Source organism: Phyllobates terribilis, unplaced genomic scaffold (genome assembly GCF_046119375.1).
Source record: "Phyllobates terribilis strain yellow unplaced genomic scaffold, ASM4611937v1 Scaffold_8__6_contigs__length_399053987, whole genome shotgun sequence".
Classification (NCBI taxonomy): Eukaryota; Metazoa; Chordata; class Amphibia; order Anura; family Dendrobatidae; genus Phyllobates; species Phyllobates terribilis.
Window position 1 is genome coordinate 135,945,611 of NW_027362768.1, and position 27,813 is coordinate 135,973,423.

Below are 27,813 nucleotides of genomic sequence, written 5' to 3' on the forward strand. Positions count from 1 at the left end.
CAGGAACACACAGAGTTTATATATACTGCAGCACACACACACACCCACAGATAGGACCTTAACTGTGTGCATAAGGACCTGTGTGATGTCACGGTCATGTGACCAGTCAGTTAAAGGGGAAGGTACATGGTCATTCAAACTACACTGAACCATTAAAGGGATGTCTGCTGCATCACAATATGCACATTTTTGCTGCCTTTTTACTTGCATTTTTTCCCCATTTATTTGTAAGTGTGACTAACACTTCAAAAACGCTGAAAGAAATGACATGTTGCAAATTTGAAAAAACGATTTGGTTCAAATCTACAAGGAAAAAATAAGCAGCGTGTGTACGAGATTTCAGAAATCTCATTTACATTATTGCAGAGATGTCAAACTCAAACACACAGAGGGCCAAACTGAAAAACTTGGACAAAGTCCAAGCCACATAGTCCTCCATACAAAATAATGGCTCCACATAGTCCTCCATACAGAATAATGGATCCCACATAGTTCCCCATACAGTATAATGGCCTCACATAGTCCTCCATACAGAATAATGGACCCACATAGTCCTCCACACAGTATAATGGGTCCCACATAGTACTCCATATAGAATAATGGGCCCACATAGTCCTCCATACAGAATAATGGCACCACATAGTCCTCCATGCAGAATAATGGCCCCACATAGTCCTCCATACAGAATAATGGGCCCCATATAGTCCTCCATACAGAATAATGGCCGTACATAGTCCTCAATACAGAATAATGGTCCCCACATAGTCCTCCTTACAGTATTATGGGCACAGCATAGTCCTCCATACAGAATAATGGACCCCACATAGTCTTCAAGACAGAATAATGGCCCAACATAGTCCTTACAGTATTATGGGCACAACATAGTCCTCCATACAGAATAATGGCCCAACATAGTCCTCAATACAGAATAATGGGCCCCACAAACCGATCAGCAGTCCGAAATCAGGCATGGCAACATCTTTTCCAAGAATAATTTGTTCGGCACCCCCATACACATTAGACTGTCGGCCAACCCCATCAATATTGGCGAGTTCAACCAATGTTCTTCTAATGGTGATGCAAAAAAAAGGGAGCATGGACCGCACCTCCAAAATTCATACATTTGATCTAATGCCTCTTCGGCAAAAATATATATAACTGAACATGAGGTTCTTAGTTTAACACTCTGATCAGACTGTATGAAGCCCACTGCCACGTCACGGCAAACCTCGTAGTGGGTCCTAACATTTCCTACCTGAACGGGAGCGGAGCCGTGCTCCAACCACCGCCACAGTGACAATGCGCCAGCAGGGCGGGCGGCCTGGTGCCTCACAGCACCCATGCTGCAAGACCGAGTCCTCATGACTCCAGGCCATGCCGCCCCACAAGCACAAAAACCACAGCAACAATGGCCGACACACTGCACCAACACCACAAGAAAGGAGCATTGTGACCCACCTTCCTTAAGCTCTCATGTGAGAGCAAAAATAGGCTAGACCCTCTTTGCAGTCTCCTGCTGATTAAAATCACCTGTGCCAAATGGGAGGAGTGATGGTCCAAGAAAGAAAAAAGAATATGCAATGCAAAAAAAAGGGAGCATGGACCGCACCTCCAAAATTCATACATTTAATCTAATGCCTCTTCGGCAAAAATATATATAACTGAACATGAGGTTCTTAGTTTAACATCCTGATCAGACTGTATGAAGCCCACTGCCACGTCACGGCAAACCTCGTAGTGAGTCCTAACATTTCCTACCTGAACGGGAGCGGAGTCGTGCGCCAACCTTCTTCTAATGTGCATGGGGGTCATAAGGTTCCTTTATATCCTTAGACCTAGGGAACTTGGGCCCCTGCAATCAATAACCCCCTGATTATAGTATATATTTATCTTTTAAACCTCAATATAACAATAAAGTTTCTGTCTCAACAGGGACATCCCCTTTAAAAATGCGGACCCAGTGGCTAACCAAGCACTTGCCTTGCAGTGGCCACTGCTGGAGAAATATAGAATTACATGGCGGTCATTCAGCTGAATGGCCGTCTGTGTAATAAAAAGGACAGCTTGAGTCTGCCAGAACGGGAGCAGCTTTTACTGTACGACTCTCTTCTCTGACTTATGCTGGTTTCACACATCCAAAATTCAAGGGCTGAGGTTGGACCATGATGTCCACACCAGCCTCAAGGCTGCTGACCAGAACGCAACATAGGTATACATGAGGCTGTTGGCCTCAAACTGTCCTTTAATTGTCAAATGTGTGAAGCCATCTTTATAGAGAAGGGTCCAGGGGACATATGGACAGTAATTTATTCATGTATGTAACATGCTGAATAATTGTAAATGCATTGCGTTACTTCTTTTTCACTGATCCTGATTTAGATCCAGAATTATATTTCAGAGCTGCATTCACAATTCTGCAGGCTCCGGAGCTCAAAACTCCCATCATTCCCTTCTGAGACAATATCCGCATAGAGCTTGCTCTAGTCAATTGCATTTTGCATAGTTTAGCGCTCAACTTTCACTGTACAAGAATTGCTTCTCAGTCCTATTTACTTGAATAAGACTAAATTGCAATACCAGACAATGCCAATAGATAAGAGTGGCGCTGTGTCTGGAGAAAAAAAACTTTTTTTTTACATTTTTTTATTATAATCTCAAACATTGTTAGTAAATGCTGAAAGTAAATGACTTTATTATCTCGGGTCCTTGCTGTGCCTAGATACATTGATTAAATCTCTAATGTCATTGGAATATCCTTTTTCTGCGATAGAAAAAGAATGTATATTTTTGCTAATGGGTTAAACTCTGACCTTTTTTTTTTTTAAAGTTTTAATATTTTTGCTGTCCTCCCTTGCGAGCAGAAAACTGTGCATCAAAACTGCATCGACATGATTCTGACCCCTGGAAAAGAATAAATAAATGACCCTGGAGAATAATTAGCAGCCAATATACAATGTTTACATACTGTACGCAGCCCAGCTCCTACGCGTCTGCATTGCATATGCGTTGTCTATAGGTTAACTGGGGACATAAAGCTACCTGATTATTTTTTTCCTTACAGTATTAATTGGCTTTCAGATCACATCTAGGAATAAAAAAAAAAAGTATAAAGCACAGGCAAACGCATTTACATGACTTGAGGTTGGACCAAAATACATTAGCAGCACTTTTGATCTAATCTATGAATCAATTTGCATCTGTTTGCTAGCAATTTGCAAGAGTTCTGTCCTGATGCTCTTCTTTGCAGCATAACTTTTATGTAAAACAGCTGAGCTAAATTTTCCCAGTGTTCTTTGCCAGAATACCAAAAATCGGCGGTCATTTGGGTTAGGTGTTAAATGTATTTCAACAAGGTATTCAAGGCTCAGTTTATTCAAGAGAATCAATCAGAGATATATAGCATATCCAGGTCAACCAGTGTACAGAATTTTCTTTTAATCCCTTGTGCCCATGATATGGGTCACTTGTAAGTCACCTTAAAGTCCGAGGCAAGGAAGAGTAGAATAAAGCTGCAGGTTGCACAAGCGACCTGCTGCTTCTCTCAGATCTATGACACTGATTAAGATAGCACTGATAAAGATATCTCAATTTAACTTCTCCTGGCCATGGTTTTACGGCTGGGGAAAATACAGGAGAAGAGTTCCCCCTTTCTGGTGATTGGTGAGGGTGCCAGTAGTTGGACCTTTCCCCACCAATCTTAGAATTATCATCAATTCGATAAATAGGTGATAATGCGTCCAAGCTATATTATCTTTTTAATGGGATGTTATGGTATAAAATTCTGGGTTTTTTATACCCTCTTAGTGCTTGTTCACACGTAGAGTTTTTGATGTATTTTTTACGCTTGTTTGTGTGGGAATAAAGCAGCATTCTGCACTAACAGCAAAGTGAATGAGATTTCTAAAATTTCATTCGCAAGGTGTTTTCTTTTCCTTTTCTTTGATCTGTGATGCATTTTTTTTAATAGAAAACTACATTGTTACTGCAGTTTTTTTGCAATTCAGATCAAAATTGCTTAGCACCAGAAAATGTGTAAAAAAATCACATAAAAAAATGTATATTTGCTCTATAGGGCAAAATAAAAGGGGGGGGATGTAGAGGGAAAACTGGTAAATGGGAAGGTCTACTTAAATATTTGGCCATGCAAAGGGGGGAAAAGAGAGCTTGGTTTGAACAGTCATTCTGTGCTGACAGAATCTCTTTAAAGTCAGAAAACTCCCTATAGGTATGTTCACACTGAGTTTTTTATGTGTATTTTGAAGCTGATTCACTTCAAATTCCACATCAAAAACTGCTCCAAATACTTTTTGAATACTCATTGAGGTGGTTTTTGAAGCGCTAGACTGGCCACGGCCTCGCTCAATACAAGTGTATTGTGCTAGGCCGCGCCCACTAGCCAGGTTCTGCCCAGGAGTATGCATATCGCATACTTGACCACCGTTCCCGGCACAGACACCGGCGAATCCTCACAGCGCACAGTGTGTGCCCTGTGAGGATTCAGAAGTCTGCAGTGACACAGAGGGACTGCAGACTTGTCATTATAGACTGGACAACCCCTTTAAGATGCATTTTGTAAGCTCATTCCCAATTATTGTCTCATGTAAAAATGCTGGTGATCAACCAACAAACTAACAAAACTCTGATTCATCAGGTGAACGATTATATTATATACAAGTTGATTGCATATTCCAATCATCTTTTATATGGTCGATAAAAAATCGGCTCATTTAAATACCTTAAAGGCGATGTGTAATCAGAAAATTGCCTATTGTTTAAATTAGGTTTTTATTTTACATGTATTTTTTAACAATTTTCATTGTCATGATCAGTAGTAAAAAGCAAAATTAGTAATCTTGCAATTTTCAAACTAGCCACTGTTTTTTTTTAGACTCCTACTTCCTTTCCTGTTCTTGAGTTTTCAGCAAACTCATTATCCTAACAGACAAAATTACAATGACAGGTAACACCTCTATGCACAGCTGATAACACAGGATTCATCAATCACAATAGGTGACATCACAGCTGACCCTGCTTCCCATTCTTTCACAGTTACCTGTGCACAGGCTCATTGGATGCTTCAATACCAAAGAAAGGGTAGATGTCTGATCATTGTGGCTAATGTACATGTATTGTTTCCTGAAGCAACAGGAAGTTAGAGCCTAGAATAGTGGCCAGTGTGAAAATTGCAAGATTTCAAAACGTTATATTATTATAAAAATTATTGTATTACATAAAAAAATTGCATACAAATATATTATTATATATACATATTGTGATATTGAAAAAATATCCAAAATGTAAAAGAAAGTATGTTTAACAAAAAAAAAACTGATTTAAACTGTAGTCATTTTTATGATTACACATTCCCTTTAATGGTTGGTGTGCGGCACAGCTTGCAAAAGTACAATAAAAAAATAGTGCAGTGAATACTTTCTAACTGTTTTCTAACTGAGCATAATACTTATCTTTTTATATACTTAGTTCTTAAGGGTCTTACAGAGGCTGGACACTGCTGTTATCTGACAGCTGGCATCTCCCTTGGCAAGATCTCTGAGAAATCAGAGCGTCTAGTTCTGCTGGGCAGTAATCAAAAGTAAGTCTGCGACTGTACCAAACACAATAACAATCACATAATGCACTTGGACGCTTGTGTACTTGACTACTACAAAGGGGCTTATATCTTTTTATAAATAATGTGAAAAAAGAGAGCCTGAAATGCACAAGATGTAATATATCACGTGCTTCAGTTTGGACCCCAATAGCTGATTTCAGAGACCATGGTGGCAGTGTCTATTTACATACATACTTACATAGAAAAACCAAAGACAAGAAAAATACCCAAATAACTGGAAGTAAATGGATAGATTGCACAGTGCAAAAATAATAATAAATAATAAAGGGTATTTAGTTAACATAATTTTGATCAAAATAATGTAAAAGCCATCCCACCACGTCACGGCAACCCTTATGGGACAGTCCTAACTCTAATATTAAAAACCTTATCTTTTGTCAAGTGACATACATATGGACAAGGGCAGAGAGACTGGATCCCTAGTATAAGCATAGACCCGAGGCAGAATGAGAGTCTCAGCTCAGACAAAGGGGTGGCCACACTCTTTTATATGCACTAAAGCACACTGAACTACAAAGAAATTGATGTGCATGCAAAATGTAAGTGCATGTTCACACAAGGCCATTAGACAGAGAAAAACCAAAGACAAGAAAAATACCCAAATAACTGGAAGTAAATGGGTAGATCGCACAGTGCAAAAATGATAATAAATAATAAAGGGTATTTAGTTAACATAATTTTGATCAAAATAATGTAAAAGCCATCCTGCCATGTCATGGCATACGTACATATAGGCTATCATATGGATTAAATCCTTAACGAATCAGGAATTTTCCTTTTTTGCGTTTTCGTTTTTTCCCTCCTTTTCTTCCAAAAGCCACAACTTTTTTTTATTCTTCTTTCGAAATAGTCATATGAGGCTTTTACCACACAAATGAATGAAAAACTGGAAAAAAAAATTCCAAGTTTGGTAAAATTGCAAAAGAAAAGCAAAAAACAACCATTCTTTTTCAGGTTTTATTTTTCTGACTTTGATTGGGCGGTAAAAATGATCTGGCAACATGATTCTCCATGTTAATATAAATACGGCGATACTAAACTTGTCCAGATTTTTTGTTATTTTAGTGGAGAAAAAAAAATGAAATTTGCAAAAATAATTTTTTTATTTCAATCGCCATCTTCTGAGACCCGTGTTTTTAAATTCATTGAGCTGTTTGAGTGACTTGTTTTTTTTGCATGCTCAGCTGATATCTCTCTTGATACCATTTTTGGGTATATGCAATTTTTTGATCGCTTTTTTTTTGTTTGTTTTTAGTGTGGTGACCAAAAAAACACAACTCTGGCTTTTTTTTTTTTTTTTTTCAGCGTTTAATGTACAGTTTCAATAAGTTTATATTTTGATAGATCAACTTTTTCAAACACAATGATACCAAATATGTTTGTTTGTTTTTTCATTTTTTTAAATTAGCTTATTTTTAAAGGCGAAGGTTATTTAGAATTTTTGGATTTACATTTTTTTTTAGATTTTTTAAAGCTTTTTTACATTTTTTTTACTTTATTTTTTATGGTTCTTAAACTTTCGATTGTTCGATCACTTATATTATATACTGCAATACTACAGAACTACAGTATGTACTTCAATACTATATCTGAGCTTCAAATGAGGATTAACATGACAGTTACAGGGGCCTTCAGCACACCACCACTGACTGCCAGGATATCTCATCGCTTCTACACAATAGCATCGTGGGGAGCTGATGTAAGCCAATGCACACACCCTGATACTGACATTATTTAAATGCTATTATCAGAGATCAACAGCACCATTTAAGTGGTTAAACTACAGCACTCAGAGAAAGCTCCGGCAGCTGCAGTTATAGGCAGATGCCAGCTATGTAAAACAGTTGTTGTCTGGTATGAAGCAGGCTCAGCTTCTGGATATGCAGGAGGGAGACAGGCAAGTGGAACAGGAAACATGTATAGACAACCTCGGGACTTGCAGCAGACATAAGGTTAATAGCAGAGAAATATTAATGGCAGACAGTTGTTCAATCGGGTACTTGTAGCACAGAGATGGTTAATGGCAGAGACGTATTCAATCAGGAATTTGCAGCAGGTAAATGGTTAATGGAAAATATTTGTGCAATCAGGAACTTGCAGTAAGCAAATGGTTAACTGCAGGATAGAAATGATGAATAGGACACTGGTTAATTGCTTGCAGAGATGATTACATGGTTACACAAAGGAATAGTGGAGATGAAAAAAATCAGGTACCTAGCTTGCAAACATGTTAGTGTGAAGAGTCGCTAGCTGATATGAGTCTGGTCACAGGTACCTGTAGCAACAGAGTTGACAATACAGAAGCATCAGGATTCACAGGACTGAACTAGGAAGTGGTTGCAGATTGTTAAATAGCAGGTAGGAGTTCACTGGAGATGATTAGACAGATGAGCTGAGTGAAGTAGATCATGAGGCAAACTCCTATAATACACATGGTTGCTCAGTTATTCTTCCTGTATACTCAGCGCTTAGCTGCCTGAGCCATTCATAAAAGGGTTTAGGTGATCATGTCAGAGGTAGTGTTGAGCATTCCAATACTGCAATATCGGGTATCGACCAATATTCGCGGTATCGGAGTTCCGATACTGAGTTCCGATACTTTCAGAATATCGAATACCGGAATCGGAAGTTCCCATAATGCCTGCACTCTGCCGTGTCTCTGGAGGATGACAAGCTGGATGGCAGCGCTCAGCTTACTATACTTGTCATTTAGTGTTAAAGGATTTATTAAAAAAAAATAATAGTGTTTTCATGCACCGTCTCTTTAAAAAAGCCGGCCGGCAATTCAGCAGCGGCATACACCGGTACCCGACAATTTAGAATAGAAAGAATAGAGCATCACACATAGATTAGATAGATAGAAACATGTCAGTCACATATATAATAAGTACTGTGACAGTGTTGGTTGCTGTACTTGTCATTTAGTGTTAAAGGATTTATAAAAAAAAATAATAGTGTTTTCATGCACCGTCTCTTTAAAAAAGCCGGCCGGCAATTCAGCATCGGTACCTGACAATTTAGAATAGAGAGAATAGAGTATCACACATAGATTAGATACATAAAAACATGTCAGTCACATATATAAGAAGTACAGTGATAGTGTTGATTACTGTACTTGTCATTTAGTGTTAAAATAAAGGATTTATTAAAAAAAAAATTGGCGTGGGGTTCCCCTTAATTTTAGTCTCTAGCAGAGGTTAAGCAGACGGGCAGATGTTTGAAGCCTGGGAAGGTTGTAATACCCACAGAGCTTCCCAGGCTACTAATATCAGCCCCCAGCTGAATACCTAGCCTTTACTAGCTATTAAAATGGGGGACCCCCAAAAAAATGACGTGGGGTCCCCCCTATTTTAATAGCTAGCAAAGGCTAGGCAGACAGCTGGGGGCTGATATTAATAGCCCAGGAAGGGTGCCATGAATATAAGCCCCCTCCCAGGCTAGAAACACCAGCTGTCAGCCGCCCCAGAAATGGCGCATCCATAGGATGTGCAATTCTGGCACTTAGCCTCGCTCTTCCCATTGCCCTGTAGCGGTGGCAGTGGGGTAATAGGGCTGGGGTTGATGTCAGCTTATTATGCCAGCTGACATCAAGCCCAGATTAGTAATGGAGAGGCGTCTATAAGACACCCCCATTACTAACCCCATAGTCAAAGTAAAAAAAAAAACACAAACACCCAGAATAAAGTCCTTTAATTGAAATAAACACACAATTCTTGAATGTTCTAAATTAAACCATACTTACCATCACGCCCATTCCAGCTGAAGCCAACGATCTCCTGCAATAAAAGTAAAATAATAAAGCAACCTCATCCTTACCTTTCCATGGTTCCCACGACAGCTTCAGCTCTGCTACATCGAGATGACAGGCTGGACCGCAGCAGAACGCTGCCATCCAGCTTGCCATGCCGCAGACACTGAGAAGCGCAGGCATGCTTGCGCTCCTCAGTGTCTGGCTGTGACGGCATAAAGATGAGCCGAGGTCATGTCCAGTGAACTCAGCTCACCTCATGCATGTCACTGACAGCGTGGGAAAATTCTCCATGGAAAGGTAAGGATGATGTTGCTTTACTATTTTACTTTTATTGCAGGAGAATTATCACAGTAAACTAGCAGAACGGGAGCCCTCCATAGGGAAAGGAAAAGGCCTGGCGTCTGAGCCGGTACAGAAGACTAACACCAGTAGGGCAAACAATTTATGCATTTCATACCCACAGACTTATTTTCTTTGCATTATGTTTTTATTATTAACTGCACAGATTGCACATTTCCAATGCTTTTTTGCAACCCAATCCCATATTGTAAGTGTTAAACTATATTTAAATTAACCTTATGTTGTGAAATCATTCACTGCCGCCCAAAGTTGCTCTGGCAGCACAATTACTAATCATCTGAAATAATAAAGATACTGTTGTGTGCCTCTTTGAAAAGCATCTGAAATAAACACTGATAGAAAAAGGTGTGGATGTGATCCAAGGTCCTTGTTGTCGTGTGATGGACGTTTCTTCACAGCGTGGTGTCTTCATTGTCAGCCATCGTCGGCCGTAATTTCACATTGTACCTCACGGGTGGATTTTCGACTGGATTCTATAAACAAAAATAACGATCTGGATTGCTTTCAAATGAAATCTAAAATTAATTTAATCCAAAAAATGATTGAAATGTCAGTTTTATAAATTATACTACGTGGATGACAAGAGAAGCATAGAGAGGGTTCCGAAATGTGATGAAAATTACATATTACCTATTTATTTTTTGACGAATGATACAGTCCAAAGAATTTTTCTAGTGTTTGGAACAAAACTCAGAATATGAAACATATAAAGAATGTTTACTCAGTACAAATCGGTTTTTCCACTGGGGGGCAATGTCTTGCTTTAGATTTGCTCTCACTATAGGAATATTATTAGATCTTTATGTCATATTTGTATTTTTCCTGTAATTTTTTTTCTTGGGTTCTTTGTGTGCGATTCATTGTCTGCAGCCTCTGCTGTCCCCTTTGTACATCTATGTGATAACTATCTTTTTCTGCTCTCTTTCAGCCAGAGCTTTAAGAAGTTTGCCAGCATGGCGAACATCCAGCGCACTGAAATCCTGGAATACTGCCAAATTTTGGGGAAAATCAGTCATTTTATCCCCTCGTTCCAGGTACCTCTTTCCTGTATAGCCCTCAAAGACTTTATTTTTATCATATTTTTCCATACACAACGAATTTCAGGTCATTCACGACTGCTTGGTTCTACGGCTTCTTTATCTTATTTGTATCGTGTGTCACACCTGCTCCTTAGACAGAAGAGTTAAAGATCTGTTGTATATGATGTAACTTCTCATATGTTTCTCCTTATGCTTTTCTTTGCCTGCTCAGAACAGACACATGTTCATCAGATTTGTTGTAACATCTTAATTTTGGCAGCAGTATAGACTTTTTGTTTTTGATGTATTTTACTTCCTTGATGTTGTGCGTTTTCGTTGAGATTTTCCTACTTTTTGTCCTGTCGGGTCAAGATTTCTGATAGAATCCATTGAAAAATTTTTGACCGGAGATACAACAATCAATAATTTTTCAAAAAGATCTAAGTTACATATCAACTGATCAAAGTATAAAAAGAATGTTAATAACACCGGTCTCTCAACCTACTGCCTGCTAGGAATAATAGTCTCAGTTACGATGCCAAGGACAGTGCCGATCTGGCAAAGTGAATCATCACATTGATTTGGGGGACGAGTAGGGCAGCTGATGTCTCATATCAGAATTATGGACTGTAGACATCTACCACTGATAATCTTGATGATTTATTATGATTTTCCAATGTGTCCATGGAAAATATTTTCTGTCCATGATATTTTGATAAGCCGTCCATAAAAAAATAAAAAGTCAAGTTGGCAACCTTGGCGCATGGGCCAGGAATATCTCCAGGTCTACATGCCGACACCTATATGTCCAGCACAAACCATAAGTGTAATTTGATCATCTGCCCGGCAATTTTATATCTGGATCTCTTTTTTTTTGTTCTACTTAGAAAAGTATAGCCTGCTATGCTTTTAAACATTCGATCTGACCAGCACAAAATTAGTATTCAGCATAAAACTGATTTTTCAAAAGTGTAGCTAAAAATGAAACAAGTATGATTTAAGTCAGGACTCTATGTTTGGCGCGTAAGAAAATTTTTTAGACAAATGCACTGAATATGAATTCCAAATTCACAGGGAACAGATCTTATATTATTGTTCTGTTCCTGTGCTAGATATTCTACACTGCTAACTCATATGTACTGTCGGAACCAGTGTCGGACTGGCATGCCAAGGGCCCACCAGTAACCAACTCCAGGGCCTTACTTTTCAGCTACATTCAAATGTGACATTATCCTCAATCACAAATTTATATAACAATGAACTGTGTAGATTGATAAATGAAGGAGATGTTGCCTTTGTCTGTACATAGTGATTCCAGTATATTGTGCCAAGTACTGCTCATATAAGGGGGTGGTGGCCCACCAGAGGATTCTCCTCTTCTTCTGTGGGCCAGTCCAAGCCTGGTCGGTGCTGGAACAAGGGGATTCTTTACCTGGGGAAATACTTAGTGTGTAGCTCTCCTTCTAAAAAAAAATAAAACTACTAAAAAGTGTTAAAATTCATTACCATTTATAAAGACCAGACTACAGCTACTTGGTTTGCCAGTACAAACTAGAGTACATATAGTCGATCGTGGTGCTAAATCGTGTACTTTATGCCCTTGTACCCTATAATCTGTGTCATTAAACTGTAAACCTCTGATGGGATTGCAGAGAGCAATTCAGGCAGGAAGAAGGCTGTGCTTAAAGGGGTTATCCGGGACTATGTAACTTTGTTATTATGGCCTAAGAACTAACAGTCAGGTAGTTGCTAACCCACTGCCTCTTGTGCCCGGCTCCGATGTCTGTCGGCAGAGACGTCTCCTGCCGACGATTCAGTGACTTCCGTCAACATCACGTTCATAGCACAGAGGCTTCTCATCCGCTCTGCTCTGTTGATGAGACGGGACTGCCCACGTCATGCTCATTAACAGCCGGCTCCCCATTGCCTAACTGCAGGGAGCCAGCTGTCAATAAACATGACATCGGCAGTCACGCCCCATTGACAGAGCAACCCGGAAGAAGAAGAGCTGCTCTGTGACGTGGAGCAGGTAGTTACCTCTGTTAGCAACTAGTTACCTTTTAGTTTTAAGGCAAATAGTAAAAAAATATATAATAGTCCTGGACAACTCCTTTAACCGGGCTTCCTCTCCATTACAGAAATATGACAGCCATCTGCAGGAGAGTGTTTATTATGTGTACAGGTATATGTGTGTGTAACTTGTATATATGTGTGTTACTAAATGTGCATGCAATATGGGTATGTAATGTGTATATAAATTAGGAATAACATTAAAGCCAATTACAGGTATAGCAGGGAATAAATTAATATTTTGTGACTGTGGCACCTGTTAAGAGGTGAGATACATTAGGCAACAAATGAACAGTCAGTTCTTAAAAGGAATCTGTCACCAGGCTTCTACCATCTAATCTAAGAGACAGATACCCTGATTCCAGCGATGTGTCACTTACTGGGCTGCATACTGTAGTTTTGATAAAATCACTGTTTTATCAACAGGAGATTATCACTAAAGGACTAGTAAACCTGCTTCCATGTCGTCCCCCATATTCATGAGCTGTGTATACCCCACCCCCATCACTGATTGGCAGCTTCCTGCCTATTGACATTGTACACAGAAATATGCCAATCAGGGGTATGGGCAGAGTTATACAGAGCTCAGCATTCAAAGAACTGGTCGATCTTCAGCAGAGAAAATTGTATCAAAACTGCAGCAGGCAGTCCAGTAAGTGATACATCGCTGGAATCAGGGTGTCTGTCCCTACATCATGCTGCTCTCAGATGGGGTAGTAAAAACCTGTTGACAAATTCTCTTTAAAGATGATGTGTTGTAAGACGGGTATATTGACAAATGCAAGGATCTGAGTCAAACTGTGATGGCCGGACAGGTGGACTTGAACATTTCCAAAACAGCAGATCTTGGGTGTTTGAGGTATGCATTGGTTAGTACTTTCAAAAGGTCGTCCGAAGAACTGGTGACTGTCACGCAAAGTTTGGGAAAGACTGAGTGCAACACGAAGGGAAGAGGGGAAGGAAGCCCAAACACTAGGCGAAGGGGGAGTGGAGACCCCTAAGCAGATCTAATAACACCCTGCCAACCTATCATTCCTATATTGGTTCCACATCAATCGCCAAGCAGGACCCTAAACCCTGTATGTCCCTAGAGCTTTTCCCTAGCTAGGGAGGGGGAGGGGTGAGTACTGGTCAGTCCCCACTACAAACTAAAGACAACAAGGTAGACAAACAAAGGGGATGAACGTAGCTTGAGCAGGCACCAGAGGAGAAACGCTAACTGTCCTCCAAGGGCACCAGAGAAGAAGCCAACAAACAGCTAGTGCTCCAAGCATGCACAAATGTACATGTAAGTATCACCGGCGATTTCCTGCAGCAAACTGAGAGATTTTTTAACTCCCATGCAAGGGTGTGTCACTTAACAGCAGGAGGGAGGTAGTCGCTTTGTCCAAAAGGAAGCAGGATTAAGAAGATGTCAGCAATGCCAAGCGCAGTGACCTTCTACAGCCAGATCCAGAGCGACTATCTATAACACCTGACACACCCGTGACAGTGATAGCCTCATGGCTATCCAAGGCTTATTTATGCGTGTGGGGAGTGAAGGCTGGCTCGTCTGCTTCCTTAACATATTTGTATTGTTGACCTAAATTAAAGCAAGTTTCGCCTTTGGGGCGGCTTCAGGCATCTAAAATTTCCACATTTAACTCCATGGCTTTATTCTGATGCCTATAAACAAACATTATATAATTAATTTTCAAAATTTTATGTAGAAAAAAGTTAAACAAACAGTAAATTTAACAATTTGCAAAAGGTTACTAATCCTAATCATGATGCTTCCAAACTGGATATGTTCTAAAACGTCATTCAATGGCTAACCTGCCTCATTCCTTATTCTATCCTATGGAGAAAATTGGACAATATTATTATACTAAGCATCGGGCTTGTTTATAATGCTGATTATTTTTCACTTTCAGATCTACAAGTTTGTGTATGCCGCTCGGCTAGTGGATTACGGTTTGACATCCGTTGCCCTGCATTATTGCGAGTGCATCGCCACCGCCATCCTCCTCTCCAACTCTGGATCGTTGGTGTTGATATCGGAGTTAATCAAGGTGACTTAAGCCTTCGCACACGTCCTTAGATATCCGAGCCCTGGCAGTATGGCTCAGGAGATTATAGCACTTATTCCATATGAGCAGAATTGCCGATATGGCAGTTTTCTTCTTTATTTCCACTGGTGTCAATTGGAGTTAGCTGTACAAACTGTCCCATCTGTTTTTCTCCCCATATATAATAAAGTCCAACGTATTTCAAGCTAAACATTATTTCAGAGAGAAGCGGTATGCGAATTTTAGCAGGAATTCTGCCATTTCCCTGTTGACGTAAAACTTCTGGGAATAAACATTAATCATTAATGACTTCTCTGCTCGAATGGCCTGCAGTGAAATGTGTTTAACGCTTCAAGCAGAAGAACTGGCATTTTTTTTTTGCTTAAAAATGGTAAATGATAGCTTCAGGTCTCCAGGGTGTATTTCTCTTCATGCCTTTAAACCGTGCACATTGCATTATTATCACATTTACTGGGGATGGTAAAATCGTGCATTGTTTCAGAGCAGAAGTCTGCACCTTTTCACATGCAAATTGCAATGAAATCTCATACTCTTTCACTGCCGATCATGTTCAGAGAAGATGGAAAGAAATCCACAAAAAAACATTGTGGGTAAAAAAAAACGATGCATGCATTTCTAATGCTTGGATTTACATAGAGCGATGCACAATAAAAGCTCTCTTAAAGCGGCCATGTCATCTCTCCTGACATTGTATTTATTAGTAAACACTTGCTTTCCCCATGAAATAAAAATTCTGGAACATATTGCAGTGTTCCCATGTTATTTCTCTTGGAAATATATGAATGAGCTGACAACTGAGCATTATTATCAATAGGGCATGTCCATACACACTGTACAGCGAACAGTGGCTATAGTGGTTAATAAAGGGTCAATGAATTTTAAAGAGGTTTTCCTCTTAAAGGGAATCTGTCACCAGCTTTTGGCTATGTAACCTGAGAGCATCATGGTGTAGGAGCAGAGACACTGATTCTAGAAATGTATCACTTACTGGGCTGCTTGCTGCAGTTTTAATAAAATCACAGTTTTCTCTGCTGCAGATCTAGCAGTTCTCGAAAGGCTGAGCTCTGTATAACCCCGCCCACATCACTGATTGGCAGCTTTTTTGTACAAGCTGCCAATCAGTGGTGGGGGCGGGGTTACAGGAGGAGCAGGAGGACTACATGGCACGAGAGTATCAAGAGAAAATAGTCGGCACTCCGTATAGCTAGGGTGGTGCACGTGGAAAACAATGTCTGTAGGAAAAGCAAATCCCGGCACTCACGTGTTGATGATTAGTTTGTTTATTCCACAACTCACAAAAAGATGTTTCAGCCTGTCCAAGGCTTTTTTCAATTGAAAAAAGCCTTGGACAGGCTGATACATGGCACGAGACACCTAGTCCTATAGTGATATCCTCCTGCTGATAAAACAGTGATTTCATTGAAACTACAACAAGCAGCTCAGTAAGTGATACACCACTGTAATCAGGGTTTCTGTCCCTAAATTATGTAGCTTTCAGATTAAATAGCAAAAACCTGGTGATATATTCCCTTTATAGGAGATAGATTCCCTTTATATGGAATGTTTCACACAATTCTAGCCTCCCAAAAGGAAGAATTAATCAGAGTCAGGTTGTCTGATTGTAGCAATGCGTGTTTTTCCCTGGAACACTCCAGCATTTCAGAGAAAACATAGTTTCAATAGCCGGCTGGGAACCATAGGGAGATCGTGACAAGTCTGCTGCAGCCACCAGCCGGCTTCTCCCCGCACCAATCTAGTTGATTGACAGTTCTCTTCCATGCGTGAGAGACCTGTCAATCAAGTAAAGCTACGTGGGGCGAAATCATCTGAGGGCTGTGCCGGACTACTTATGAACTCCATATGGCCCTGACCAGCTCTTTTGGAGTGCCTCCAGGCTTTGATTTATTCTGCTAGTGGTTTGGGCATCATGAATCAAGTGACTGGTTCCTTTTCACAACATTTATCACCTATCCCTAGGATAGGTGACAAATGTAGGGTTGCTGTGGGCCCCAACACTGGGACCCCCATTAATTATGAAAATGGGGGTCCCGAACTCCCTTTTGTGAATGGAGCCATAGTGCTCATACATGTGCAGTTCTTAATTACTAAAAGAGATAGCTAAGCTGGGGTGGGACCTCCAGTCACCTGATCAATGATTGTCCCAGTGGTCAGACCTCAGCGATCATTGTCTATGGGAAACCCTGTTAATGCCCAGATCAATCTTAACTTTCCACATTTACAAAGAAAAGTTTGAAAAAGTATAGAAAGCGCACAAACATTTGTATATTTTTAGGCAATTCTGTCTTCTGTCGAAGCTCACATGTATTTGCCTTCTTTTACTTCTTTAGGATGTCACCAGATTATTTGTAAGTTTTATTGACTGCCATGTCGTGAGTGTCTTGAGGCACATGCTTTGGGAATTAAAATATGTGGGGGTTTTTTCTCAAGAATTATTTAATGTTTATGGTCACCTTTAATCCTGAATGGCATCCATCACTTGATGGCTTCTGCCTCATACTAGTATGGCACAGACTTACAAAAACCGTGCCTTTTATCTTTTTATTAAGTAAGTGGCCAAACTTGCTTCTTGAATGATAAGATAAATCTGGTTAATTCAGGTTGTAAGAAAATATTTATAGGAGAAGTTCAAGTAATGAAAATTACAATTCTAGGTTATATTCTCAGAATGACGGATGGCCATAGGTTCAAGTACTTAGTTGTCAGCCTATACATTCAACTGGATGTTTTTGCAGTGACCTAGCTCACTTTATAAAAGAAAGAGCGGCGATATGAATGTAAGAAGGACATTGAAATTTACAAATGTGACACATCAAACGAGGGCAGTTCCTAAAGTCTCCTTCTTATCGTAACTTATTTATGGCCTGAATGAGACTCGAATGAGCAGTATTTTAGCTGAAAAATGTAAGTCGTAATCATTTAAGGTTTTTTTTTCTACGACTGATAGTATGCGTGACTTTCAAGTGACATTTTTAAATCCGCACACGTGTACCTATATGTGCGTCTAGGCCTCTCATAAATAACTGCACAGATTGTCTGTAAGGAGAGGTTTTTCAAGAACAGAGCATGGAAGAATCTTGGTTTATGCAAAGGAAGGTCAACAAGGTGTACTGCTAGAAAGCTGAATGTAAAGCTCTCTTTTCCAATATGTTTTAGGGCTTCATAAAGGGCTTCTATGTTTTATAAAAAGTTATTTTCAAATACTCTTGAACTTTCTTTCCAAAGTTAAAGAGTTATTCCAAACAGTGAAAGTTATCACCTATCAACGAGACCCTGGAACCTTCACCGATCCTAAGAATGGGGTTCTAAAATAAAGAGCTCAGTGACCATCACTCCATTCTGAAGGGCAATTAAGAGCCATCTTTCTCAGGATCGGTGGTGGCCTGACTGTGGAGGATAGGTGATAACTTTCAATGTTGGGATAACTATTTAGGACGCTTAGAAATGTTATTGGTAGAACCAATTCAATATAAAGATGCGATACTTCAGTCAACATAGTCCTTTGTCAAACTTAATTGTTGCAAGATGGAATGATTAAATGCAATGTAGCAGTGCCAGGTAGGCTTGGGTTAAATCCTAGCTTTGCAGGCTCTAATTAGGTTCCCCTGGCTAGCTCTGCATATAAACAGGCTAGGTGTACTTCTAAGTGAATTAGCTGGGGGAAGGTGACCAGAATGGATTTGTGTTGGAACTGAAGAGAGGGACAAGAGTCTGTACAGGCCGTGTGCATCAAACTGCAAGTATCAGTGGTCGCTATGGATGATAGCTGATGTGTTTGACTGAACTGGGACTAGCTCAGCCGTGTGTGAGTAGCCAGGGTCTGTTCTGTTTAGTTAGCGCCTGGTACTGTGCAACCTGTGGAAATAAATGTCACATTGTTTTGGCAAAAGAATCCAGTGTCTGTGTGAGCACTACCTAATACCTACCTGAGAGTGTAAATCCCTACAGCACCTTGGCGTATTGACAGTCACCAATGATGATTGACTAAACCAAGACCTTTTTTGGAAGTAATTTTGGAAATGCATTCATTTTTTGATGTTATTGGAGGTTGTCACGTTATTTATTCTCACACTCCAGCCTGGCAAAGTGGTGTCAACCTCAAACTTTGAATTTGTCCGTTGCAAAACTGTTAAAAAGAGTGTGTCTCGCACTTGATTCCACAGCATTTCTGTGCTTTTAAGGTCAGCCCTTTGATTTTGATAGGCAGTGGCATCATTTATTGCTTAATATTCCGTGTAGTGGTGCGAGAGTTGAAATGAATACTTGTTGCCAGATTCCTCTTCAGATAAGACTTGATAGCTGAGGTTCCCAACAGCCGTATACACACTGATCACTTTATTTTCAAGCCTTCTAATAAAAAAGGATAATTTAAAGAAGACAACGATCTTGTAAGAATTATCCAATTTTTAACAGTCTATTGTAAAGGTGCCCATACACATGAGATAGCTGTCAGCCGACATGTATCTCTCAGGTCTACATGAATGCTTCACTTAGCTGAGTGGTAATGTGTAGTTTCGACAGCTGTGGGTACGGCTTATCACCCATGTGAACTAAAGGAGTGGCATTTGGATTCAATTTGGCCAACCTCTTTCTCCCCTAGCATCATCTAGATGTGGGTGGCCAAACACATTAGGTGGTTTTGTGTAATGTGTATGGGAACCTTGAAAAAATATATGACCATTCTCTACTCTGCTGAGACCACTCCAATACACATTACTCATTAGATTAATGTTGGCCAAACCTGTCGATATCGACAGGTTTTTCAGCCAACAGTCTGATGTGTATAGGGGCATCGGCCAACTGATCGTGAGGGAGATGTGGATCAGGTATGTCTGATTTTGGACTGCCAGTAACCTTGTCTTCTGGAGATAAGCTACCACCAAACGTCTACCAATGACTTTCTCACAGAAAACACAAGGACACTCGGCTGAACGAACACTTCTGTTTAGGGAAGAGCCAACTGAGATGGCTGCTGGCCAAACGATCAGCTGAAGAATCGTTTGTCCAACAGCCTCCTATTGTGTATGGTGAATTTTGTCCTGAAATTTCTCCCCTGGTGAAGTTTACCCGTCTATTGATCAGACGTGTATAGTGCATCATGCTCGCATATTTCATACATAGACCACACATTCATAGCTTTTATTGATGGACTAGACCTATAGTACATTTTATATTCACATTGTAATGTATTTTCTGGTTTCAGTTGTCAGAACGCTTGAAATACTCAGATCCCCAACTTCTAGAAAGACCGGAGCCAGAATGGAACCAAGACCCGACTTGGCTTGTCCGGCTTCGTGCTCTTGTCTTGCAGTTACAGGTAAACACCAGAGATAAGTTTCAAATAAGTTATAAATCCAAAGAATTAAAAGTCATTATGGCACTATCGGTACACTAGGAATAGCTTAACCAGTTACTTGGCTTCAATACTCAACCGTGAAGGTGGTGCATTGCTTAAAATCGTGTTGCAAGAAATCATATAGAAAAAGCTGCACTCACCATCTGTAAAATGGATCCACTTTTTTGTAATCCATTGAAAACCAATTAAAAACTGATTAACAGGCGATGGGAGATAGCATGATGTGTGTAGGCCACCACCGTTCCGCATATCATGATGCTTCTGAGGGCCTTAATCAGATCATGCTTTACAGTTAAAAGGAAATATGTCTAACTGTAAAGCTTCCTGATGTATCCTATCTTTAGTTTCTGGCTGGTGCGTAAGTACTGTATATGTAAGGTAAAGAGCGGACCTGTTCATATTTCCACCTCCGTTGCATATTCTGTTAGTGATGCATACTGTGCTATTCTTACAGCCTAAAGGAGACCTCAATGTAATAACATAGGTAAAGTAGTTTAATCATTACAGTATTAATACATTTTGTACAGTTGTGTCTTTCTTTACTGTTATTTTGGGCTCAACCTCTTCTAAAATGAGTCGTTTGAGATAACTAGTTTTTAAAAAATATATAAATATATATTTTTGCAATACTCCGTCGGGATATGTTTATACTACTGTATATGTCTGAAATTTGCAAAAAAGTTAAGGTTGAGCGCATCTGTAGAAACAAACAGCACTTGTGTACACAGGCTATGACCCCAGTTCATCAACTCTTTTACTCCAGAAAATTGTGGTAAAAAGCTTTGAAAAGTCACAAAAATTGTTGGCCTGAAAGTACCAAAAGTCTCAAAATTTTTGGCGTAAAAATTCGAGGCGTTTTATGCCAAATCTTTAATGAATCAGGGCCAATGTGTTGCTTAAAATCCCAATATAGAATTACAAACAAATATCAACAAGAATCAGTTATGCAAACAGTAAACAGCATGTCAAGATCAACAGAAAAGTGTGGGTAAAAGAGTTAAAAGAGACAAAGAATTGATTTAAAAAGGGGAAGGTGTAGAGAATAGGGAGGAAGGTGTTGATGGGGAAGTTATTATGAGGGTTCTCAATGGACTTCTTGGCATATATCTATCCCCAATGCACCGCTGGAGCATCTAATATGGTAAAATGGAAAGATAAGCCAACTAATATTAATTTGTATTTAGCTGATTCTTGATATTTGAACTGCCAGTGCCATGTCTTGAGGAAGACATCATGGCGATTATGCAGTTGAGATGTCAGATTGTCCAGCATTCTGAAGTCCTAAACTTTTTGGATCACTGTTTTTGTCATTAAAAACTCAGAATCCCAACTGAGGGACCCACCTTGGCCAATGGAGTCTCTCAAGATTAATTGGGATCAATTTCAAAACTATTAAAATATGACTTACTGATATGATTCTTACCCAAGTGGTAACTGTCAGTGGTGACTCCGAAACCAAGTTCTGGTTACGCTATGATGTTGTTAATAGTGCATGGTAGTATATGGAACCAGTAAAAGTTGGGGATGGAAGAAACTTAATTTCACCTCTGTTTCGTAGGCACTATCTGGACAATACTATACTACATTTATTAAAGCTTAATTAAGGTATATAATAAGTCTTGTAAAATGTGCTTGCTGCAAAATGCTAACATTAAGATGTGGTCCAAGAACCCACCAGCTTTCCATACAAGGCTACCCTACTGACATCCATGGCTTGAGCTATCTATGCCTTTGATTGGAATCTCTCTGTATTAGGGATCAAACTACTGCTGCACTTTTTTTTATATATCAGCCTAATAAAATATGCCCTTATGTGAAGGTAAACTTGAGGACAGACCGTATTTTTCTGACTATAAGACGCAGCGGACCTTAAGACGCATCCCAAATTTAGGGGTTGAAAATAGGAAAAAAAATATTTTTTAGAATATGAGGGTCCGTCTTATAGTCCAAATAGGTATCTTACCTGGGGGGCAGCAGCGGTGGAGCGGGGGTCACAGGAGGCATGGTCCCTTAGGAATCTGGCCGTGGCAGAAGTGGAGCAATGCTGCAGGCCCTGGGTGGGAGAAGGGGGAACCTGCTTCTGCCATCATTGGGTTTCTGAGGGAGGGACCCTGCTTCCTACAATCCTGCTCCACCACCACTGAGCTACATTCAGACCATAAGACGCACCTCCCATTTTCCTCCCAAATTTCGGGGGAAAAAAGTGTGTCTATGTGTGCAGACTATGTGGGTTGCCGTACTTTTTTCTTTACCTATCTATGGTTGCTCAGTCTTGGAAGTTCCTATCATCTTGCTTACTTGTAGGAGACATAAGTTTAGTGAGACTGTTTCAACAGAGGGTGTTTCCTATATAGATGATTAATAGATCAAGCTAAACACTTGCTTGGCACAAACACGAGGCCAAGAGCCTGATTTCAGCAAAGAGATAAGAAGAGAAACCGACCATAAATAAAGGACATTATTCACTTTAAAGTACATGGCTGGTACTAAAATCTGAACACTTTAATATAATGCTGATTTATTGTTACTGTTTCGGTTTATGCAGATCAGCACGAAAGTGATTTAACAGCTAATTGCTCTTTGATGGGTTTTTCACCCAACTCCAATACCTTATGTAAGAACTTTTTGATGTGATGTTTCTTGATGGTATAGCTTACTGTGTGGGTATTTTGGAGAGGTATTCCAGAGACTCTTATATATTAGAGTCACCGAAGCAGAAGTTCTTAGTGATACAAGTAACATACAATATATTTAGCTTAGCAATAATTCCCAGAGTTTGTCTAATCTCTCAGTCACTTGTACTTATTTTGCAAAGAAAGGACAGAACTACTATTGCAAATAAGGGGAATGTAATGAGGGGAATTTAATTCTTTATAGTTACTTTGATCTTACTTTACAGATTATGTGATAACTAAGCACTCTGCAAATAACTTTATTAAATAATTTGTTTTTTTTTTTCTCCGAAAATTCACTCCACTATGTCTCCTTTCTGTGTAGCTTGCTGTCCACTGCCTGTTGTCAAGTGTAATCCTTATCCAGCATCAACGACTTCTTATTTTAGAAAGTAGAGGCTGCTGTTATGCCTGTGTAGAAGGGCATGCACTAAAAACTGCAACTAACCCTGCTGGTTCCTGTACGACTAGATATCTTGACTGTGCTGGTCCTAGTGGTGCCTGCAGGTGCAGAGATAGCCCTAACCACAGATGAGGAGATGGCAACTTGGACCTATACTGCCTAAACGGCCGTCGAGTTGCTTCTCATTCCTCCTAAAGAACCAGAGGACAGAGCAGAGTGTGAATTACCTACAAGAGGAGAAGTGTGCTGAACAAAGGAAAGATCCCAGAGTGAGTAAGGCAAATAATGAAATGCCAACCAAAGAATAAAGCAAGTACTGTTAACAAATATACTGCCTACTTCCTAAAGATAAACAGAAGACAGGTGGAAACACACAGACTGGCTCCAAACATCAATAAAATGTCAAAACATCCAAATGAATCTATCACCAGCAGGAAACACCAGCAGTGGAACAGAATGTAAAGTTGCACCCAAAGGTGATAGGTAGACAAATGAAAACACCTGTGTTAAGCTAGACAGAACACAGCCAGAATAGTAGAAGCTAAACACCCAGAGAAAAGGTGTGTCTCCTGTGGTTCAGCAGAAAGAAAAGTCGACCACAAAACACAAGCTCAAGGGATCGAATCCAGGAGCATGACAGTGGCTCTTTATTCATTTGTTCCTGCTCTCCTGTCTGTCACACTGTATATACGTCTAACAGAGAGGTGTACCAGTCAGGCAGCCATTGGGCAATAACAGGAAGAATGAATGCTAAAAAATGAGGAAAAGGAAGTTCCTGCACATATTCACTGTGTACCGAATTATTAGGCAAGTTGTATTTTAGAGGATTATTTTTATTATTTATCAACAACTATGTTCTCAATCAACCCAAAAGACTCATAAATATCCAAGCTTAATATTTTTGGAAGTTGGAGTGTTTTTTTTTTTAGATTTGGCTATCTTAGGAGGATATCTGTTTGTGCAGGTAACTATTACTGTGCAGAATTATTAGGCAACTTAGTAAAAAACAAATATAATCCTATCTCACTAGTTTATTTTCACCAGGTAAACCAATATCAGTGCACAAAATTTAGAAATAAACATTTCTGACATGTAAAAACAAAAAACAAAAAAATTAGTAATCAATATAGCCACCTTTCTTTATGATGACACTCAACAGCCTTCCATCCATAGATTTTGTCAGTTGCTTGATCTGTTTTCAATCAACATTGCGTGCAGCAGCCACCACAGCCTCCCAGACACTGTTCCGAGAGGTGTACTGTTTTCCCTCCCTGTAGATCTCACATTTTATGATGGACCACAGGTTTTCTATGGGGTTCAGATCAGGTGAACAAGGGGGCCATGTCATTATTTTTTCTTCTTTTAGACCTTTACTGGCAAGCCACGCTGTGGAGTATTTGGATGCATGTGATGGAGCATTGTCCTGCATGAAAATCATGTTTTTGTTGAACGATACCGACTTCTTCCTGTACCACTGCTTGAAGAAGTTGTCTTCCAGAAACTGGCAGTAGGTCTGGGAGTTGAGCTTCATTCCATCCTCAACCCGAAAAGGTCCCACAAGTTCATCTTTGATGATACCAGCCCATACCAGTACCCCACCTCCACCTTGCTGGCATCTCAGTCGGAGTGGAGCTCTCTGCCCTTTATTGATCCAGCCTCTGGCCCATCCATCTGGCCCATCAAGAGTCACTCTCATTTCATCAGTCCATAAAACCTTTGAAAAATCAGTCTTAAGATATTTCTTGGCCCATTCTTGACGTTTTATCTTATGTTTCTTGTTCAAAGGTGGTCGTTTTTCAGCCTTCCTTACCTTGGCCATGTCCCTGAGTATCGCACACCTTGTGCTTTTTGATACTCCAGTAACGTTGCAGCTCTGAAATATGGCAAAACTGGTGGCGCATCTTGGCAGCTTCATGCTTCATTTTCCTCAATTCATGGGCAGTTATTTTGCGCCTTTTTTGGCCAACACGCTTCTTGCGACCCTGTTGGCTATTTGCCATAAAACGCTTGATTGTTCGGTGATCACGAATCAAAAGTTTGGAAATTTCAAGACTGCTGCATCCCTCTGCAAGACATCTCACAATTTTGGACTTTTCAGAGCCCGTCAAATCTCTCTTCTGACCCATTTTGTCAAAGGAAAGGAAGTTGCCTAATCATTAAGCACACCTTATATAGGGTGTTGATGTCATTAGTCAACACCCTTCCTCATTACAGAGATGCACATCACCAGATTTACTTAATTGGTAGTTGGCTCCCAAGCCTATGCAGCTTGGAGTAGGACAACATGTATAAAAAGTATCTTGTGATCAAAATGCTTATTTGCCTAATAATTCTGCACGCGGTGTAGTATGGCAGAGTACTGATCATGAGAAACTGCCTACTCTAAAAGTGTGGATGGCACTCTTTAGAAGCAAATTTAATACACCTCAAATTTCAAAAAAATTAAGATTTTCCAGAATCCATCTTTTTCCAATTGGATTCGCACGGATCCTGCAAATTTGAGGCCAGCCAGTAACCATTTTACTGGATTCAAAAGGGCTGGAAATTAGTTTCAAAAGTATAAAAATCTAATACTCACCTGACCCTCACCTGTCTTCTGCAGGCCTGTGTTTACATTTTCTATGTTTTCTATCACCTGGAATCTATATTACCTTAGGGCAGCATAAAGGTGGGGCAGAGATCCTAAATCTATTGCTGAGAAACTTAGTGGACTTAGTTTTGAAAAAACACTGTTTTATCTGCTTCAGATTTGCTAGTCTTCTCAATGAAAGGCTCCTATACAATCCTCAGTATTCATGAGATATATCTATCTCTGCCTTCGACTATTGATTAGGCAGCTTTCTGCCTATGCACAGTATAATCACTGTTCTACAGAGTCTGAGGTTATGGGTGGTTAGGCAGCTGCACCCAAACAAGGGGAACACGAACTCCAGTCAGTAATTGTAGTACATAGTAGTTTATAAAATGGGTCTGGTTCCCCTTCCTCACATATACTCACAGTTTTATGCACAGTGTAGCCAGAAAGCTAGCAATCAATGCAGCAGGCTGGCTTATATAGAGCTCATCATTAAGAGGACTAGCAGAGATGCAGCAAAATAGTAATTTTATCCAAACTATAGCAAGTGATGGAATCAGGGTCTCTGTTCCTAGGTTGTGACGCACACTACACAACATCATGGTGTGCAACGTCATAATGTTGCGGTTTAATCAGTGCAGTAGATATCAAAGCTGGGGCATAAGACACAGAAGACAGAAGATGCAGTGTACAAGAAGTCGTCAAAGATGGCCTTGTTGACTGGACCAAAAAGATAACTGGACCGCAGCAGTGCTGTGTGGTGGGACAGATGATTTTTCAAATCAAATTTCCGGACCAAATTCGAGTGAACCGCCAAATTCGAATTTCAAATTTCCTCATCACTAATAAGGATTTGGAGAGTTCCTTGACATATTAGACTGGTATGTGCACCAAAATCAGTTTTAACCTGTTGAGATAGTTTTCCAAGAGCTGGAAAGCCACTGGATAGACTGCAGTTCCTTAGACCAAAAATCTCAGAGAGGACTCAAGAAGACAACTCAAGGACTTCCATGTTATTCTTTCCTTTTAAGAAAAAAACCTCTTTAATATGAACACTTGAGGTTTAATTGGGTTCCAGTGATTCTGTGTATTGTAAAATATACTAATGGCCACATTATGTTATAGAATATGCTCAGAATGTTCCCTAAGAACACATTATATTAAAAATAGGCTTATAAAAGTGCAAAGTATCACAGCGTTTAAGACCATCTTGAATAATGAATAGCCAAGTACACCATTCAACATGTCAACAGCGTAACAATGAAAGCAGGCACTTGAAATATAATAGGACTAATTTAGTTATGTGAAATCATGGTGACGATCTGATACTCTCGGTTACAGGGAACAGAATGTAAAATTTAATTCTTTAAAGGGAATCTGTCACCGGGTTTATGTTTCACTATCTAAGAGCAGGATAAAATAAGGACAGGGACCCACTGTGTCTCTTACTGAGCTCCTTACTGTAGTTTTGTAGTTTTTGTATTTTTCTACAACTCTGCTAGTTCTCTTAAAGGGAACCTGTCACCATGAAAATACAGTCCAATCTACCGGCACCATATTATAAAGCCAAGGGAGCTGAGTAGATTGATATATAGTTTTGTGAAAAAGATTTAGTATAACTTGTGTTTTCATCATTTAATCATCTGCTCTTTCTGGGATTTTGGGTCCAGTGGGCGGCCCTATCAGTGACTGACAGCTTTCTCTGCATGCACACTTATACAAAGATAGCTGTCAGTCACTGATAGGACCGCCCACTGGACCCAAAATCCCAGAAAATGCAAAGGATTAATTAATTAAAGCACAGGTTATACTGAATCTTTTCTCACAAAACTATATATAAATATACTCAGCTCCTCCTGCTCTATAACATGGTGGTGGGGATAGATAG

General features: G+C 39.8%; 1 protein-coding gene across 3 annotated transcripts in view; it reads left to right on the top strand.

Annotated features, from left to right (window-relative positions):
* SEC16B (SEC16 homolog B, endoplasmic reticulum export factor) overlaps positions 1-27,813 on the top strand; it is a 191,264-nt gene that overhangs the window by 63,034 nt on the left and 100,417 nt on the right. For all 3 annotated transcript variants that reach the window (XM_073643359.1, XM_073643358.1, XM_073643357.1), the window contains 4 exons: positions 5,482-5,593; positions 10,672-10,777; positions 14,746-14,883; positions 20,123-20,236. In XM_073643359.1, coding sequence (XP_073499460.1) covers positions 5,482-5,593; positions 10,672-10,777; positions 14,746-14,883; positions 20,123-20,236 — 470 coding nt within the window. The remainder of the gene's footprint in view (positions 1-5,481; positions 5,594-10,671; positions 10,778-14,745; positions 14,884-20,122; positions 20,237-27,813) is intronic.